The sequence below is a fragment of the Schistocerca piceifrons genome, unplaced genomic scaffold (assembly GCF_021461385.2).
Source record: "Schistocerca piceifrons isolate TAMUIC-IGC-003096 unplaced genomic scaffold, iqSchPice1.1 HiC_scaffold_866, whole genome shotgun sequence".
In the NCBI taxonomy this organism is placed as follows: Eukaryota; Metazoa; Arthropoda; class Insecta; order Orthoptera; family Acrididae; genus Schistocerca; species Schistocerca piceifrons.
This window is the reverse complement of record NW_025729131.1, coordinates 847300-863414: the sequence shown is the minus strand read 5'-3', so window position 1 is coordinate 863414 and position 16115 is coordinate 847300. Positions and strand designations below refer to the sequence as shown.

General features: G+C 35.3%; 1 protein-coding gene across 1 annotated transcript in view; it reads left to right on the top strand.

Annotated features, from left to right (window-relative positions):
- The window catches only part of LOC124771029 (protein HIRA-like), a 303194-nt gene that overhangs the window by 58860 nt on the left and 228219 nt on the right, over nucleotides 1–16115 (top strand). Inside the window, 2 exon segments of the mRNA XM_047249270.1 lie at nucleotides 2976–3155; nucleotides 6510–6670. Coding sequence (XP_047105226.1) covers nucleotides 2976–3155; nucleotides 6510–6670 — 341 coding nt within the window.

The following is a 16115-nucleotide window of genomic DNA, read 5'->3' as shown; positions in this document are numbered from 1 at the left end:
AAAGTAGAGAGGATATAAAATGTAGACTGGCAATAGCAAGGAAAGCGTTTCTGAAGAAGAGAAACTTGTTAACATTCAGTATAGATTTAAGTGTTAGGAAGTCGTTTCTGAAAGTATTTGTATGGAGTGTAGCCATGTATGGAAGTGAAACATGGTCGATAAATAGTTTGGACAAGAAGAGAATAGAAGCTTTCAAAATGTGGTGCTACAGAAGAATGTTGAAGATTAGGTGGGTAGATTACATAACTAATGAGGAGGTATTGAATAGGATTGGGGAGAAGAGAAGTTTGTGGCACAACTTGACTTGAAGAAGGGATTGGTTGGTAGGATATGTCCTGAGGCATCAAGGGATCACAAATTTAGCATTGGAGGACAGCGTGGAGGGTAAAAATCGTAGAGGGAGACCAAGAGATGAATACACTAAACAGATTCAGAAGGATGTAGGTTGCAGTAGGTACTGGGAGATGAGGAAGCTTGCGCAGGATAGAGTAGCACGGAGAGCTGCATCAAACCAATCTCAGGACTGAAGACCACAACAACAACAAATGTAGGCTTCAACTTTCTATGTCTATGGTAAATTTTACCAAACTTTGAAGTGTCTCTTGTACCTGAATCAAAAGATTTTGATCATGTATGTTACGAGACACAATATATTTTCTTCTGTCATTGATTAAATTCAATCTCTCTTGTGTTACCCAAGGAGTTCTACTATTGCTCCTCTTTTTACTTACTTCATCCTCTGCTGCATTCACTCTTTCATCTCTCAAAGCTACCCATTCTTCTTCTACAGTACTCATTTCCCCTGTTCTTGTCAGACATTCTCTAATGCTCCCTCTGAAACATTCTAGTTTGCTGTTTCTTCAGTTTTAATCTGCAATTCATAATCAATAAATTGTAGTAAGAGTCCACATTTGCACCTGAAATGTCTTACTATTTAAAATCTGGTTCTGAAATCTCTGTCTTACAATAATATAATCAATCTGGAACCTTCCAGTATCTCCAGGACTCTTCCACATATAGAACCTTCTTTTACGATTCTTAAACCAAGTGTTAGCAGTGATTAAATTATGCTCTGTGCAATCTTCTACCAGGTGGCTTCCTCTTTCATTTCTTTCTCTCAGTCCATATTCACCTACTACTTTTCCTTCTCTTCCTTTTCCTACTATGGAATTCCAGTCCCCCATGACTATTAAATTTTCATCTTCATTAACTATCTGAATAATTTCTTTTATCTCGCCATACTTTTCGTCTATGCCGTCCTCATCAGCAGAGCTAGTTGGCATATTAATCTTGTACTACTGTAGTGGGTGTGTGCTTTGTATCTATCTTGGCTACAATAATACGTTCAGTATGCTGGTCATTGTAGCTTATCCATATTCCTATTTTTTTATTCATTATTTTAGCTACTCCTGCATAAACCATATTTGATTTTGTATTTATAACCCTGTATTCACCTGACCAAAAGTCTTGTTCCTCCTGCCACTGAACTTCACTAATTCCCACTATATCTAGCTTTAACCTAATCATTTCCCTTTTTAAATTTTCTAACATACTTACCCAATAAAGGAATCTGACATTCCATGCTCTGATCCATAGAACACCAGTTTTGTTTCACCTGATAATGACGTCCTAAGTAGTCACCACCCGGGGATCCGTATGGGGGACTATTTTACCTCTGGAATTTTTTACACAAGAGGATGTCATCATAATTTAACCATGCAGTAGAGCTGCATGACCTTGGAAAAAAACGCTGTAGTTTCCTCTTGCTTTCAGCCATTTTGAATAATGTTACAAGGCCAGATCAGTCAATCATCCAGACTGTTGCCCCTGCAACTACTAAAAATGCTGCTGCCCCTCTTCAGGAACCACATGTTTGTCTGGCCTCTCAACAGATATCCCTCCATTATGGTTGCACCTACGGTGTGGCTATCCATATCACTAAGGCATGCAAGCCTCCCCACCAAGGGCAAGGTCCATGGTTCATGTTAACTTATATCTATAAAATTTTCAAAATAACTGTAGCTTGGAAGTGATTCATTGTGGAACTATAGCCATAAAATGACATCCTGTTAAGTGATGGTGCTTGGATATCCCTAACAATGCAGCGCAGCTAATTATCTTAATAATTTTAAGGTGCTATGGTAGTTATGCGTACAAGTAACTGATTTAATAGTCATGAAACATCAGAGAAAATCTAAATGGAACGTAAACACTCTTGGATGAGAATTTAAAATTTACCTAGCTATGACCGTTCACTTGAAACCATTATCTTCAGCTAAGTTGATTATTAACTGCACTCCTTAGCATAACAGGTATTTGCTGTGGCAAGATAGTTTAAATGCGCACACATGCACATGCTTGTCACCGATCGGCTGTCATTTTGTGGCTGTGGCACCATAATGGTACATTTCTGACCTTCGATTATTTGAGAAATTTTGTAGAATTTGAAGTCCCCCTGCTCAGAAATGACTATCAGGTTGTTTTTCTTCCCCTCTGGCATGTATATGTTCACTGTTGGACAGACACAACAAAAAGACTGCTAAACAAGTGAGCTTTCACCTCAGCCAAAAAGCCTTCTCTTGAATTATACAAAAAGCACACACACATATTCATGCAACTGCACACGACCACTGTCCACTGTCTCTGACTGCTAAGGCAAAACTGTATGAAGAGTTGTATGTGCGTGAATGTGCGTGTGCTGTGTGTAGCTTACTTGTTTAGCAGTCTTTTGTTGCACCTCAACATTTCTAATTTATGGTAAGACGAAATCTATCATTTTTATAATATTGTCGTTATTCCATCTTGGATTTTCCATTGTTTTAGATATTCACTCTGTGTCTTGCAGCCCCAACCCTATTTGATAAGTGTGTTGTAATTCTTTTGTGGGACTCTTGTTAGTCACCTTTTACAGTATTTGGTTTTTCCTATATCATATACATGATAACTTTTCTTCAGAAAGCATTGTAACATTGCAGGTGCAACAAATGTTTTTGGAAGTGTTGGGAAAGTAAATGTTGAGAGTTGGCATTGCTGCATGACTTTGCGTGGACATAATGGTGATGTCCTGGATATGGCATGGTCTCCACATGATGCGTAGCTTGCGTCTTGTTCTGTTGACATCACAGTGATTGTGTGGAATGCTCTTAAGATGCCAGGTAATAACAATGATTTATACATTTCATACATAAAGTTTTGAAACATGAAGCAGTCCGTTGCTTCATAAATAGGAAACTACTTGAACTATCGTTTGTGGTAAATATCTGTAAAGGTACCTCATAGGCTTTTGGAAAACAAATTAGATGAAAATAAACCAACTTAGAGGAGTTCCTCTTATTAAGGGTGTTTTTTGTTTTAGTAAATCCAGTCTCCTGAATTAAATGTAGTTCACAAACAAATAATCTTAGAATATTGAATAATATGCAGATTTTTGTGGCATTATAGAAGCACACAATTGTCAGATGATAGGCAATTTCTTGTTTATAAGGTAGTGCTCAGATGAGAGTTGGTCCTACAAATATATGTTCTGAAAAGAGTGGCATGTTAAAACAGATGAAAACCTGATCATATCATAAGCAACAGAAAATAATTTTTGATCGTGAAGAATAAATATTAATGGTGTATGTCATATATATAGTGGAAATTAATGGTTAAAAAGTTGTACTATAGTTCTGCCTTCTGTAAGACATCATTAATTTATTTTTTCTGCACCTGTACGTGTTTCAGCACATTATCGCACCTTCAGTGGACCATTTATTTGATTGTGTTATTTAAAAATAAGCAATATCTTGTATTGATAATGCCACAGGTACTCTTAACATCACGCTCTGCTGGTTTAAATAAGAAGTTATTATTTGACTTTTATTTATTTTGCAGATGAATTAGTTGGAACTCTAATTCAGTACATATTATCTAGAGTAAGTATTTTATCAGATAATAGTGAGAATAAGATAACGTGAATTCAACCAATGGAAAATCCTGAATGGAATGTAACAGTAACATGAAAAGGATATTTGCTCTACTCACCATGTAGCAGAAATGCTGACTCACAAGTAGGCTCAAAAAAAAGACTGTCAGGAAGTGAGCTTTCAGCCAACTAAGCCTTCATCAGAAAACACACACACACACACACACACACACACACACACACACACACACACACACACACACACACCTGACAACAGTCTCTATATTCATGTGTGTGTGAGTTGTGAGTTGCATTTGTGTGTGTGTGTGAGTGTTTTATTTATTTCTGATGAAGGCTCACTTCCAGAGAGTCTTTTCGTTGTGCCTATCTGCAACTCAGCGTCTTCACTATAATGTGAATTCTTCACTTTGTTGTTGAATAAAGGGGTCCTGTGTTCTTAGACATAAATAAAATCCTGACAACATTTGTACATGACTTCCCACTTATTTCTTTCCATCCCAGTGGACAGATTAACAAATTTTAACAAACTTTGATTTGCTTTTGCAGATCAATCCAATTTCAAATCTTGATTTTACAGCCATCTTCATACAGTATTATGCAGAGAACTGGAAAACAATGTGCTGCTTGATATTTTATTTTAATATATTAGCTTATTTCAACTTATTCCCTTCATCAGTACATGTCCGGATGTTGTAGGGACATATGTCAACTTAATATTATTTTCATATATTTGTATATTTTTCCCGCGTGGAATGTTTCCCTATTATATTCATATCATTAATATTATTTTCACACAAACAAACACAAACGTACACACAAAATTCTAGCTTTCGCAACCAACGGTTGCTTTGTCAGGAAAGAGGGAAGGAGAGGGAAAGACGAAAGGATGTGGGTTTTAAGGGAGAGGGTAAGGAGTCATTCCAATCCCGGGAGCGGAAAAACTTACCTTAGGGGGAAAAAAGGACGGGTATTCACTCCCGCGCACACACACACATATCCATCTGCACATACACAGACACAAGCAGACATTTGTAAAGGCAAAGAGTTTGGGCAGAGATGTCAGTCGAGACATCTCTGCCCAAACTCTTTGCCTTTACAAATGTCTGCTTGTGTCTGTGTGTGTGCGGATGGATATGTGTGTGTGCGCGAGTGTATACCCGTCCTTTTTTCCCCCTAAGGTAAGTCTTTCCGCTCCCGGGATTGGAATGACTCCTTACCCTCTCCCTTAAAACCCACATCCTTTCGTCTTTCCCTCTCCTTCCCTCTTTCCTGACGAAGCAACCGTTGGTTGCGAAAGCTAGAATTTTGTGTGTATGTTTGTGTTTGTTTGTGTGTCTATCGACCTGCCAGTGCTTTTGTTTGGTAAGTCTCATCATCTTTGTTTTTAGATATATTTTTCCCACGTCGAATGTTTCCCTCTATTATATTAATATTATTTTCAGCAACATTTTAAAATTGTCAATAATTTGCTGTTGTACATACATTACTACATAATTTTTTGGAAGCTAACAGTTGTAGGAGTTCAAGTTTGGCATCTAGTCGTTTCCTCAAAGATATTTCAACATACAATATATTCAGCATAACTTCATACAACTACTGCCATCGTATATCTTCAACAATTACTAACTAACTGTGCTGACACAGCCACTTTAGCATGTATATTAATGTAACAAACACAAGCTTACAAGTGTTTTATTAAAACAGTTACTTTAATTACCTTAAAATGAAAATTACATATTCACAAATATACTGGTGCGACATTAGACTTTACAAAAAGAAGGAAAAATATTTGATTTTCTGTGCAAACTTTCATGAAATGAATCTCTTTATGAAATTACTGTCAAGGTACTTAATTATTTAAATTACTCTCATTTACAGAGGCTACAATGCTGTAGCCAAATTATTTACTGCACCTAATTATTTTATGAGCTGTGTTGAAGGTCATGATCTAAAGAACACTATACAGTTTCAGTAATCAGACCGGACATTACAAAGTGTTTTTTTCTGGGACTTTATTTTTGTTAATTTTACAAAATTGGATTATCCAAGTGAAAATTCATCATTCTGGATTAGGAGTTACCATCCTAACAAAACAGGAAGATACGTGCATGAAAATTCAAAGTATCGTATTTTTGTAAATAAACTAGAATGACTGACTTGTCATTTGTGAAACATTTAGTAATCACAGATAGTATCAAATAAAGAATAATAACTGTGGAATAATTTCACTTAGGTTTAAATATAAGATAATGTGATAAAAGATACAGTGTATCGAGTGATATATTAAATATCGTACATCAAGGTGATTCGTAAACATATGTATCATATACTTCAATATTTGAGTCTCAGTCCATTATAGTACACACTCCTACAGCCTATTATAGTTTCTTTTGTATTTTCTGTCTGTTTTTTAAATTGTTAAAGGTATAGCTAACAATAGATACACAATTGTGGTGATTAACAGTTTCCTGCCTGTGATAATGATACTTAAAGCAAGGCAGTTTCTTCTTCAGCTTATGTTAGGAATAAGAGAATGCATAGAATATTTTCATGAATTAAGTCCCCAGTTTTCATCTTCTTACAGAAATGGTAGCAGTACTGAAAGGTCATTCTGGACTAGTGAAGGGTGTTGCATGGGATCCTGTAGGCAAATATATGGCTTCACAATCTGATGACAAGACATTGAGGGTTTGGAGAACAGCAGACTGGAAAGAGGATTCAGTCATCACTGAACCATTTGAAGAGGTTTTTATCTCTTAAAATTATAATTTTGCACAAATATTATTCTACAAATTTTCATGTTAATATGAATGTTGACTTCAGTGGCTGGTAACGTACTGGTGTCCTTATTTAAGTAATTACATTGTAGAAATACTGCTCCTTGTTTTATATCTGAGAGGGTAGAACATTAACAGTATTAGATCATAAATGTGTCCAAGAAACTCCTACTAGGAATTCAATTTTTAACTCTACCAAACCAGAAGGTATCATTTTAGGATGGAGTCAGATTTCAAAACCTGTTGATTGTTTCACTGTGGCTTTCTGAATAATCTGTTTGTTGATTGGCATATTTTCTTTCCCTTTGTTTATGTAACTGACACAGGTATTTGAAATGGGGTGCTGCGATTGAGGTAATGAATGCATGCCATTTGAATGAAATAAGGTCAAATGTAAATGTACTGTTGCATATTGCAACAGCATTGCTGGCAAGGCTTAGGAACATTGTTAATTGAATTTGATCATCTCCGTGTTATCTGATACATAAAATGAACACTAGGAATACAAGAATATACTCAAACCCTTACTCCTGGAGTACATTAATAATTTGATAAATAAAGTAGATACATTTTATGTATATTATTTCAGGATACTGCTGCTATTTTCTGAAGCTTGATTGTAGACTTGTGTAGTTAGGTGATAAGTTTATTTCGGCAAGTTTATTTTGGCTGCAGGTGATCTGCAGTTAAAATGTGCTATTAATGTATACAATTTTTATGTTATATTTCTGTTTGGTTTAGTAACAGTGTGTCGAATACTTACTTTCATATCTCATCATTGACATTGTGGCTGCCAAATTTTGCTGCTTATTGTATTTTGTAGTTGAAATTTTCATTTTTTATTAATTTTTAACAGCTTCACTTCAGATAAGCCAATTATATTGTATGGTTACATATTAATTTTTTTATCGGTACAGTTATGTGGTGGTTATATATTCTTTGTATGGGTCTGTATGAGTATTCTTTGCATATCATGTTATTTTTTACCACGTCCTAAAATTTTGACAAAATTTTCAATAAAATTTTTATGCTTGAGTTAAGTCAGTTCATTTAGGATCTTGTCTGGGCATTTTTGTATATGTAGCGTCTATTTCTCTTTCTTCTAAAAGGGTCATTATTGGGCCTTTTGGTATTATATGTAGGATTTTCATTGTGTGCTCAGACTGCTTTATGTTTTGGGTTTCTGTTTTCATATGGCAGAAAAATTTTGAGAGATTTGTGTCATTCTTTCAGGTGTGTTCTCGATATCTGATCAGAAAATTTCATTCTGTTTGGTTTACATAGAATTTTTACTATCATTAAAATTGATTTAAAATAGTCCTGGATTCTTGTGTGTTGGTGTTTTTGTTTTGCTGGCCTGGATTTGTGTTTTTATGTTATCTCACTGTAGTATTTTTTAACCCCATAACTTACCAATTTTTTTAAAAAATTATGTTCCAAAAAATGATTATTTTTTTATTAATGAAAACATCCTGTAATGAATGGCAGCACTTACAGACATATGAATACAACTTAGAAAGCTCAAAATAATGAGTTACAAAGTTTTGAAAATAACCAATAATAAAATCCCATGTATATTTGGGCACTGAACTTTGACTAAAATATAGTGAAACTTGAATTCATTTTTTAGTTTTTGTATAGCTGTGAAATCTAACCATGTATTTCAGAATGTTTCCTGTGAACATAAACTTTGGAGGAGTTGTATGGAGCACAATGGATGTGTTTCATGTTGTTCCACTGGTGAGCACTTATCACCCTGCTGACAAACTGTCATCACTTTCAGTCTCTAATGAAGTAACATCATATTCTTCTTCACTTTCTGAGCTGCTAAACTCAGTGTCAAATTCAGGCTTGCTATAGCAAATATTTTTTGAAAGCATTGCTTAAACAACAATATAGGAGAAAGCACAAAGTTTGTTGTCAAATATCCAAAGCTGCACACAGTAAAGATGATATCTTATAGCAACCACATCAACCAAAACAGGACAGCCAGGCTACAAATGTAGTACCGGTTGCTCTCTAGTGGCTGAACATGAAACTATTGTGCTGAAAGAGATATAAGCAGAGTCTTATATTTTCAAAGCCCTCTTGTTAACTTGCCTGAGTGTACTTGGGATTTTAAGTTTCTGTTAAAATGATAAATTTGAGGTAACTTGACGTTTTATGTTAAGAATTTAGTAATGAATTTAATTTGTCTGATATATTTCCTATGTATGTATGTGGTTTTCCATCTTGTAGGCGTTTTTTGTGTTAGTTTTATGTCAGCATTAATATAAAATCAGTTGTAATTGTTGCAAAAAATTCTATATAAGCCAGACAGGATGAAATTTTCAGTATATTGAGAGCAGTCCAGCAATAGAGATACAAATCCCTCCAATTTTTTTGCCCAATTGAAAACAGAAAACCATAATATAACTAATTTTGTCATGCAATGAAAATTCTACATATAATACCTAAAGAAGAAAGAAAACTAGCCATCTGTGGATCAGAGCGTGGAATGTCACATCCCTTAATTGGGCAGGTAGGTTAGAAAATTTAAAAAGGGAAATGGAAAGGTTAAAGTTAGATATAGTGGGAATTAGTGAAGTTTGGTGGCAGAAGGAAGAAGACTTCTGGTCAGGTGAATACAGGGTTATAAATACAGAATCAAGTAGGGGTAATGTAGGAGTAGGTTTAATAATGTATAGCATAATAGGAATGTGGGTAAGCTACTACAAACAGCATAGTGAATGCATTATTGTGACCAAGATAGATACGAAGCCTACCACGGTAGTACAAGTTTATATGCCAACTAGCTCCGCAGATGACAAAGAAAGTGGTGAAATGTATCATGAGATAAAAGAAATTATTCAGATAGTGAAGGGAGATGAAAATTTAATAGTCATGGGTGACTGGAGCTCAATAGTAGGAAAAGGAAGAGAAGGAAGCATAGTAGGTGAATATGGAATGGAAGTAAGGAATGAAAGAGGAAGCATCCTGGTAGAATCTTGTACAGAGCGTAACTAAATCATAGCTAACACTTGGTTCAAGAATCATGAATGAACGTTGTATACATGGAAGAAGCCTGGAGATACTGGGAAGTCTCAGATAGTGTATTTAATGGTAAGACAGAGATTCAGGAACCAGGTTTTAACTTGTAAGACATTTCCAGGGGCAGATGTGGACTCTGACCACAGTCTATTGGTTACGAACTGTAGATTAAAACTGAAGAAATTGCAAAAAGGTGGGAATTTAAGGAGATGGGACCTGGATAAACTGACTAAACCAGAGGTTGTATAGAGTTTCAGGGAGAGCATAAGGGAACAATTGATAGGAATGGGGGAAAGAAATACAGTAGAAGAAGAATGGGTAGCTCTGAGGGATGAAGTAGTGAAGGCAGCAGAGGATCAAGTAGGTAAAAAGACGAGGGCTAATAGAATTTCTAGGGTAACAGAAGAGAGATTGCATTTAATTGATGAAAGGAGAAAGTATAAAAATGCAGTAAATGAAGCAGGCAAAAAGAAATACAAATGTCTCAAAACTGAGGTCAACAGGAAGTGCAAAGTGGCTAAGCAAGGCTGGCTAGAGGACAAATGTAAGGATGTACAGGCACATATCACTAGGGGTAAGATAGATACTGCCTACAGGAAAATTAAAGAGATTTTTGGAGAAATGAAAACCACTTGCTTGAATATCGAGAGCTCAGATGGAAACCCAGTTCTAAGCAAAGAAGGGAAAGCAGAAAGGTGGAAGGAGTACATAGATGGTCTATACAAGGGCGATGTTCTTGAGGGCAAATTTATGGAAGTGGAAGAGGATGTAGATGAAGAAGAAATAGGAGATATGTTACTGTGTGAAGAGTTTGACAGAGCACTGAAAGACATAAGTTGCAACAAGGCCCCAGGAGTAGACAACATTCCATTAGAACTACTGACAGCCTTGGAGAGTCAGGACTAACAAAACTCTACCATCTAGTGAGCAAGATGTACGAGACAGGCAAAATATCCTCAGACTTCAAGAAGAATATAATAATTCCAGTCCGAAAGAAAGCAGGTGTTGATAGATGTGAAAATTGCCGAACTATCAGTTTAATAAGCCACAGCTGCAAAATACTATCACGAATTATTTACAGACGAATGGAATAACTGGTAGAAGCTGACCTTGGGGAATTCCATAGAAATGTTGGAACACACGAGGCAATACTGACCTTAAAACTTATATTAGAAAATTGATTAAAGAAAGGCAAACATGTGTAGACTTAGAGAAAGCTTATGACAATGTTTACTGGAATACTGTCTTTCAGGGGTAAAATACAGGGAGCGAAAGGCTATTTACAATGTGTACAGAATCAAGATGGTGGCTATAAGAGTAGAGGGGCATGAAAGGGAGGCAGTGGTTCGGAAGGGAGTGAGACAGGGTTGTAGCCTATCCCCGATGTTATTCAATCTGTATATTGACCAAGCAGTAAAGGAAACAAAAGAAAAATTTGGAGTAGGTATTAAAATCAGTCGAGAAGAAATAAAAACTTTGAGGTTCACCAATGACATTGTAATTATGTCGGAGACAGCAAAGGACCTGGAAGAGCAGCTGAACAGAATGGACAGTGTCTTGAAAGGAGGATATAAGATGAACATCAACTAAAGCAAATCAAAGATAATGGAATGTAGTTAAATTAAATAGGGTGATGTTGAGGGAATTAGATTAGGAAATGAGCTATTTAAAGTAGTAATTTTGCTATTTGGGGAGCAAAATAATTGATGATGGTCGAAGTAGAGAGGATATTAAATGTAGACTCGCAATTGCGAGGAAAGTGTTTCTGAAGAAGAGAAATTTGTTAACATTGAGTATAGTTTTAAGTGTCAGGAAGTCGTTTCTGAAAGTTTTTGTATGTAGTGTAGCCGTGTATGGAATTGAATTGTGGACGATAAATAGTTTAGACAAGAAGAGAATAGAAGCTTTCGAAATGTGGTTCTACAGAAGAATGCTGAAGATAAGATGGGTAGATCACATAACTAATGAGGAGGTTTTGAATAGAATTGGGGAGAAGAGAAATTTGTGGCACAACTTGACTAGAAGAAGGGATTGGTTGGTAGGGCATATTCTGAGACATCAAGGGATCACCAATTTAGAATTGGAGGGCAGCATGCAGGGTAAAAATTGTAGAGGGAGACTAAGAGATGAATACACTAAACATATTCAAAAGGATGTAGGTTGCAGTAGGTACTGGGAGCTTGCACAGGATAGATTAGCATGGAGAGCTGCATCAAACCAGTCTCTGGACTGAAGACCTCAACAACAACAACAACAACATCCAATAATGGTCCTTTTAGAACAAATAGAAACACACACACACAAAAACCCCTAAGTGAACAGAGTGAACTTAAACATAAAAATTTTATTAAAAGTTTTTTCAAAATAGATATTATGATAGGGAAAGACTATTCATACAAACCCGCACAGAGAATCCATAAGCACTATATAATTCCATAGATGAATAAGATAAATATGTAATGATACAACATCATCGACTTTGTCAAGGAAAGCTGTCAAATTTATAGAAAACAAAAATTTAAACCAAAAATTACTCAGCAACAGCATCCTTTGTTGAGAAAAGAATATATATATATATATATATAATCAAAACCAACTCATTCTGCGCTACAAATCCGATACATGGTCTTATTTGACAGCCACAATGTCAATGATGAGATATGGAAGTAAGTACTTGAACATTACTTTTAAAAAAAATTGCAATGTGATGGTATAATATACATAAAATGTCACTACAAGATAACTACTACACTTCAAGCCCTGAGTAATAAAAAATTGTACTACTATTGATAACTAAAGTGTTGAGTTTTCTTGCAGAGAACATACATAAATTCTTCTTCTTCTTTCAAATAACCCATTTGGAGAGTATGATGAATCAACTTTGGCTACTCTTTGTTGTATTAGATTTCCTTAGTTTCCAGATTTCCTTCATCCTTTTAGAGTGTTGTTCCCTTTCTTCTTGGGTCCACTATTGTCTAGTTGTTTTCTTTCTCTCCTGAAATTCTGCCTTTCGAACTGCCTTTCTGAAATATGTTCTGTTTTCTATTGTGTCCATTGCAATTCCAGCATTTTCCATGTCCTTTTCAATCTCTTATGAACTATGCGGGCTTGGATTTGTAGCTATTGAGTAATGTGAATATCCACTTGGTCAGACTGTTCTTATTGATTCTGAATATATGTCCAAAAAACTGCAGCCTCCTCTTCCTCATTACATCAGTTAGTTTTTCAGTTTTCGAGTATAGCTTTCTGTTTGTTTATCAAATTATTTGTTGCTTGCTTAAGGTAGGTTTCAGGATGCTCTGACTCATCCTTCGCACACTGCTGTAGACCCCCAGAATCTGAATGCCTACTTTTAATTTCCTTACATAAACTCTATGTGTCGCCTTTGTCGAAAATACCTATTTGGCATTCAGATAAAACCCAAATGTTGAATCAGATTCCAGTTGAGCTTGAGAGAAGTATGTCATCTAATTATGCATTACAAAATCTTCAGTGAGTGGCTTCCAGACTCTTGTTTTAACATATGTATACATATGGAACTTAAAAATTTTGGTTCTTATTATTATTATTAATAAAGAGGGAATGGCAACTGGATGATATATTTATGGGTAAATTTCACCATCGTGAAATCTACAGTGTCAAATTTTTAAGAGGTGAAGACTCTGGGTCAGACCACTATGTCCTGAAGATCAAAATAAAATTAACACCAATGGTAAAGAAAAGATCTCGAAAAAAACTAGAAGAAAATTCAACCCAACCATCTTAACAAAAAATGAGGAAATACGCTAGGAAATCAGGTGAAGGATCTATCAACTATAATACACTAGTAGAATTAACAACTAAATTAAAATTCATAGCAGAAGAGTTGGCTCCAATAAATCCTAGGAAGAAACATGAGTGGTGGAATGAAGGCATTAGAAAGAAGACACCAAGCTTGGATAAAGCATCAAGTCCAAAAGTCTGAAGAATCACATCTAGAACTTATGAAGCAAAGAAAGTCAAATCATAAAATCATCAGACAGACAAAACACAAACATTTTAAAATACCATAGAGAAGATAGAAGAAAACTTCCAGAAGAAACAGTCAAGAGATTATTACAAAACCTATGGGAGATATCTTAAAAAGTATGAGTTCCCAACATTGCTGCTGAGAGATAAGTCAGGAAAGTTGGGGCATAGTAATCAAGAAAATGCAGAGATCCTTGCAGAGACTTTCAATAAACTTTTAAATTGTGATGGCCCACTGGAAACATTTCAAGTAGACACTGAAGCACGTATTTTAACCACCCCAGAGCTAATAGACCCTCCAACTATCAAAGAGGTAGAGGTGCAATTCAGGAACAAAAATATTACAATGCATGTGGTGAAGACTATGTATTTGCAGAAATCTGGAAGAATGCTGGAAAATGTGCGGTCATGAATTCCACCAACATCTAATTGAAATGTGGATCACAGAGAAAATTCCAGAGCACCGGACCTCAGGAATAATACATCAATTGTTCAAACAAATTTTGGGCTTGCAGCCGGGAAAATTTTAAAATTCAAATCCATCCAGCTTTTTATATTTTTTAATTTTTTTTTTTTTTAATTTTTAAAGATAATTAAAGAGGAATAAACCTTCTGGACTGCACATACAAAGTTTTCTCCCGCATAATTTACAATAGGATCAAAAACATTCTGGAACAACAACTTGGAGAATACCAAGGATGATTTCGACCATACAGAAGGTGCACAGACCAAATTCTTAGCCTGAAACTAATAATGGAGTATTACAAGTGTAGAAGCAAACAGTTATTCATCCCATTCATACATTTGGAAAAAAAACATATAATAGTGTTCATAGGAACCACACTTCTAAAAATCCTTAGATCATATGGCCGCCATCCCAGACTGGGAAAACTCGTTCAGCTAACTTTAACTAACACAAATTCAAAGGTCAAATTTAGAGGAGAAATGTCAAAAGCTTTCACAATAAAAACAGGACTCAGACAAGGTGATGGATTGTCCCCTTTGATTTCCAATGTGGCCCCCTATTACATCATGACAATCTGGCAAAAAGAAAATCCATGTAAAATCAAAATTGGAGGAAAATCAGCAGTAAGAGCAAACTGCCCTGGGTTTGCTGACAATTTATCTCTCTAAGCCCTTGACATAGAAGTAGTTCATGTTCAGATCACAAGTTTCCAGAAAATTGCTTCAAATATAGGAATCCGAAACCATGCCCATGAAACCTCTATGCATAGATAAAATCTTCATAAATGATGAATCAATTAACATAGTTCTACAGTTCAAATATCTTGGAGAAATTATTTTGCACTACTTGGGTGAGAAAGCAACATGGATAAATAGAACCAACAAAATGAAAAAAGCACAATTTCTAACCTGGTCAACATATAATAAGAAATGCCCGTTAGTAGACACTACAATCCAACATTACAAAACTGTAACTCTCCTGGAAGCAACTTATACTTGTGAAAGTCTGTCCCAATCACCAGCACAAAGAAAAAGAAAAGAATCTCATATTTCTTTCATGTCTTATGACTCCCTGATAATAGGATTTTAAAACAACTAGTGATGGGAAGTCTCGGAAAGAAGACAGGAGGACAGTGGGCGAAAGAAATTCAACAAGATCTTGAAGCAGTCGGACTTAGAATTACTGATGCAGAGAACAAAAACAAAATCAACACTCTCCTTATGAATAATAAAGTTTCAGCAGAAATGATGTACAGAAGACTGGTAGATATTTCAGACGAGTTAAGAAAATTGTGTTTGGAACAAATGAAAAATACTGGACTGTGCACAAAAAGCAAGGAGTCCAATCTTCAAAGAGAAAGTGAACATGGAATGTGGTTCAATGTGGCCAATCAAGTTAGTAATAATAATAATAATAATAATAATAATAATAATAATAATAATAATAATAATAATAATAAATTGCTGTTATTCTTGCACTGGAGAAAACTTGCAAAATACTTCTGACATACCTTCCTGTCCACATCTAAACCTACTGCTTCAAAATTGCTATTAACTAAAGGAAATCGTTTTAAGATGTCAGGTCATGACAGTAGTAGTATGTAGAATTTATTAAATATTTAGCTGTTGAAGCTGGAACATTGCCATTGCTCAGTGAGAGGTTTGGGACTTAATAGAAACTATAGAACTAAACACAGATTGATGTGTCGTATCCTTGTTCTGCTTTTGTGGCCTCATTGGTCCACTTCAGTCAGAAATTTTCTGATCATCATCATCAATAAGTTTTCTTTCCGAATTGCCCAGTACCGTTTCATGTGCTCCAACATTTTTATCATTCCTCTTTTGTAAATACTCCTTGTATTTTATATTGTTTGTCTGTTTTTAATTTGAATCATATTTTTATGTTTTTC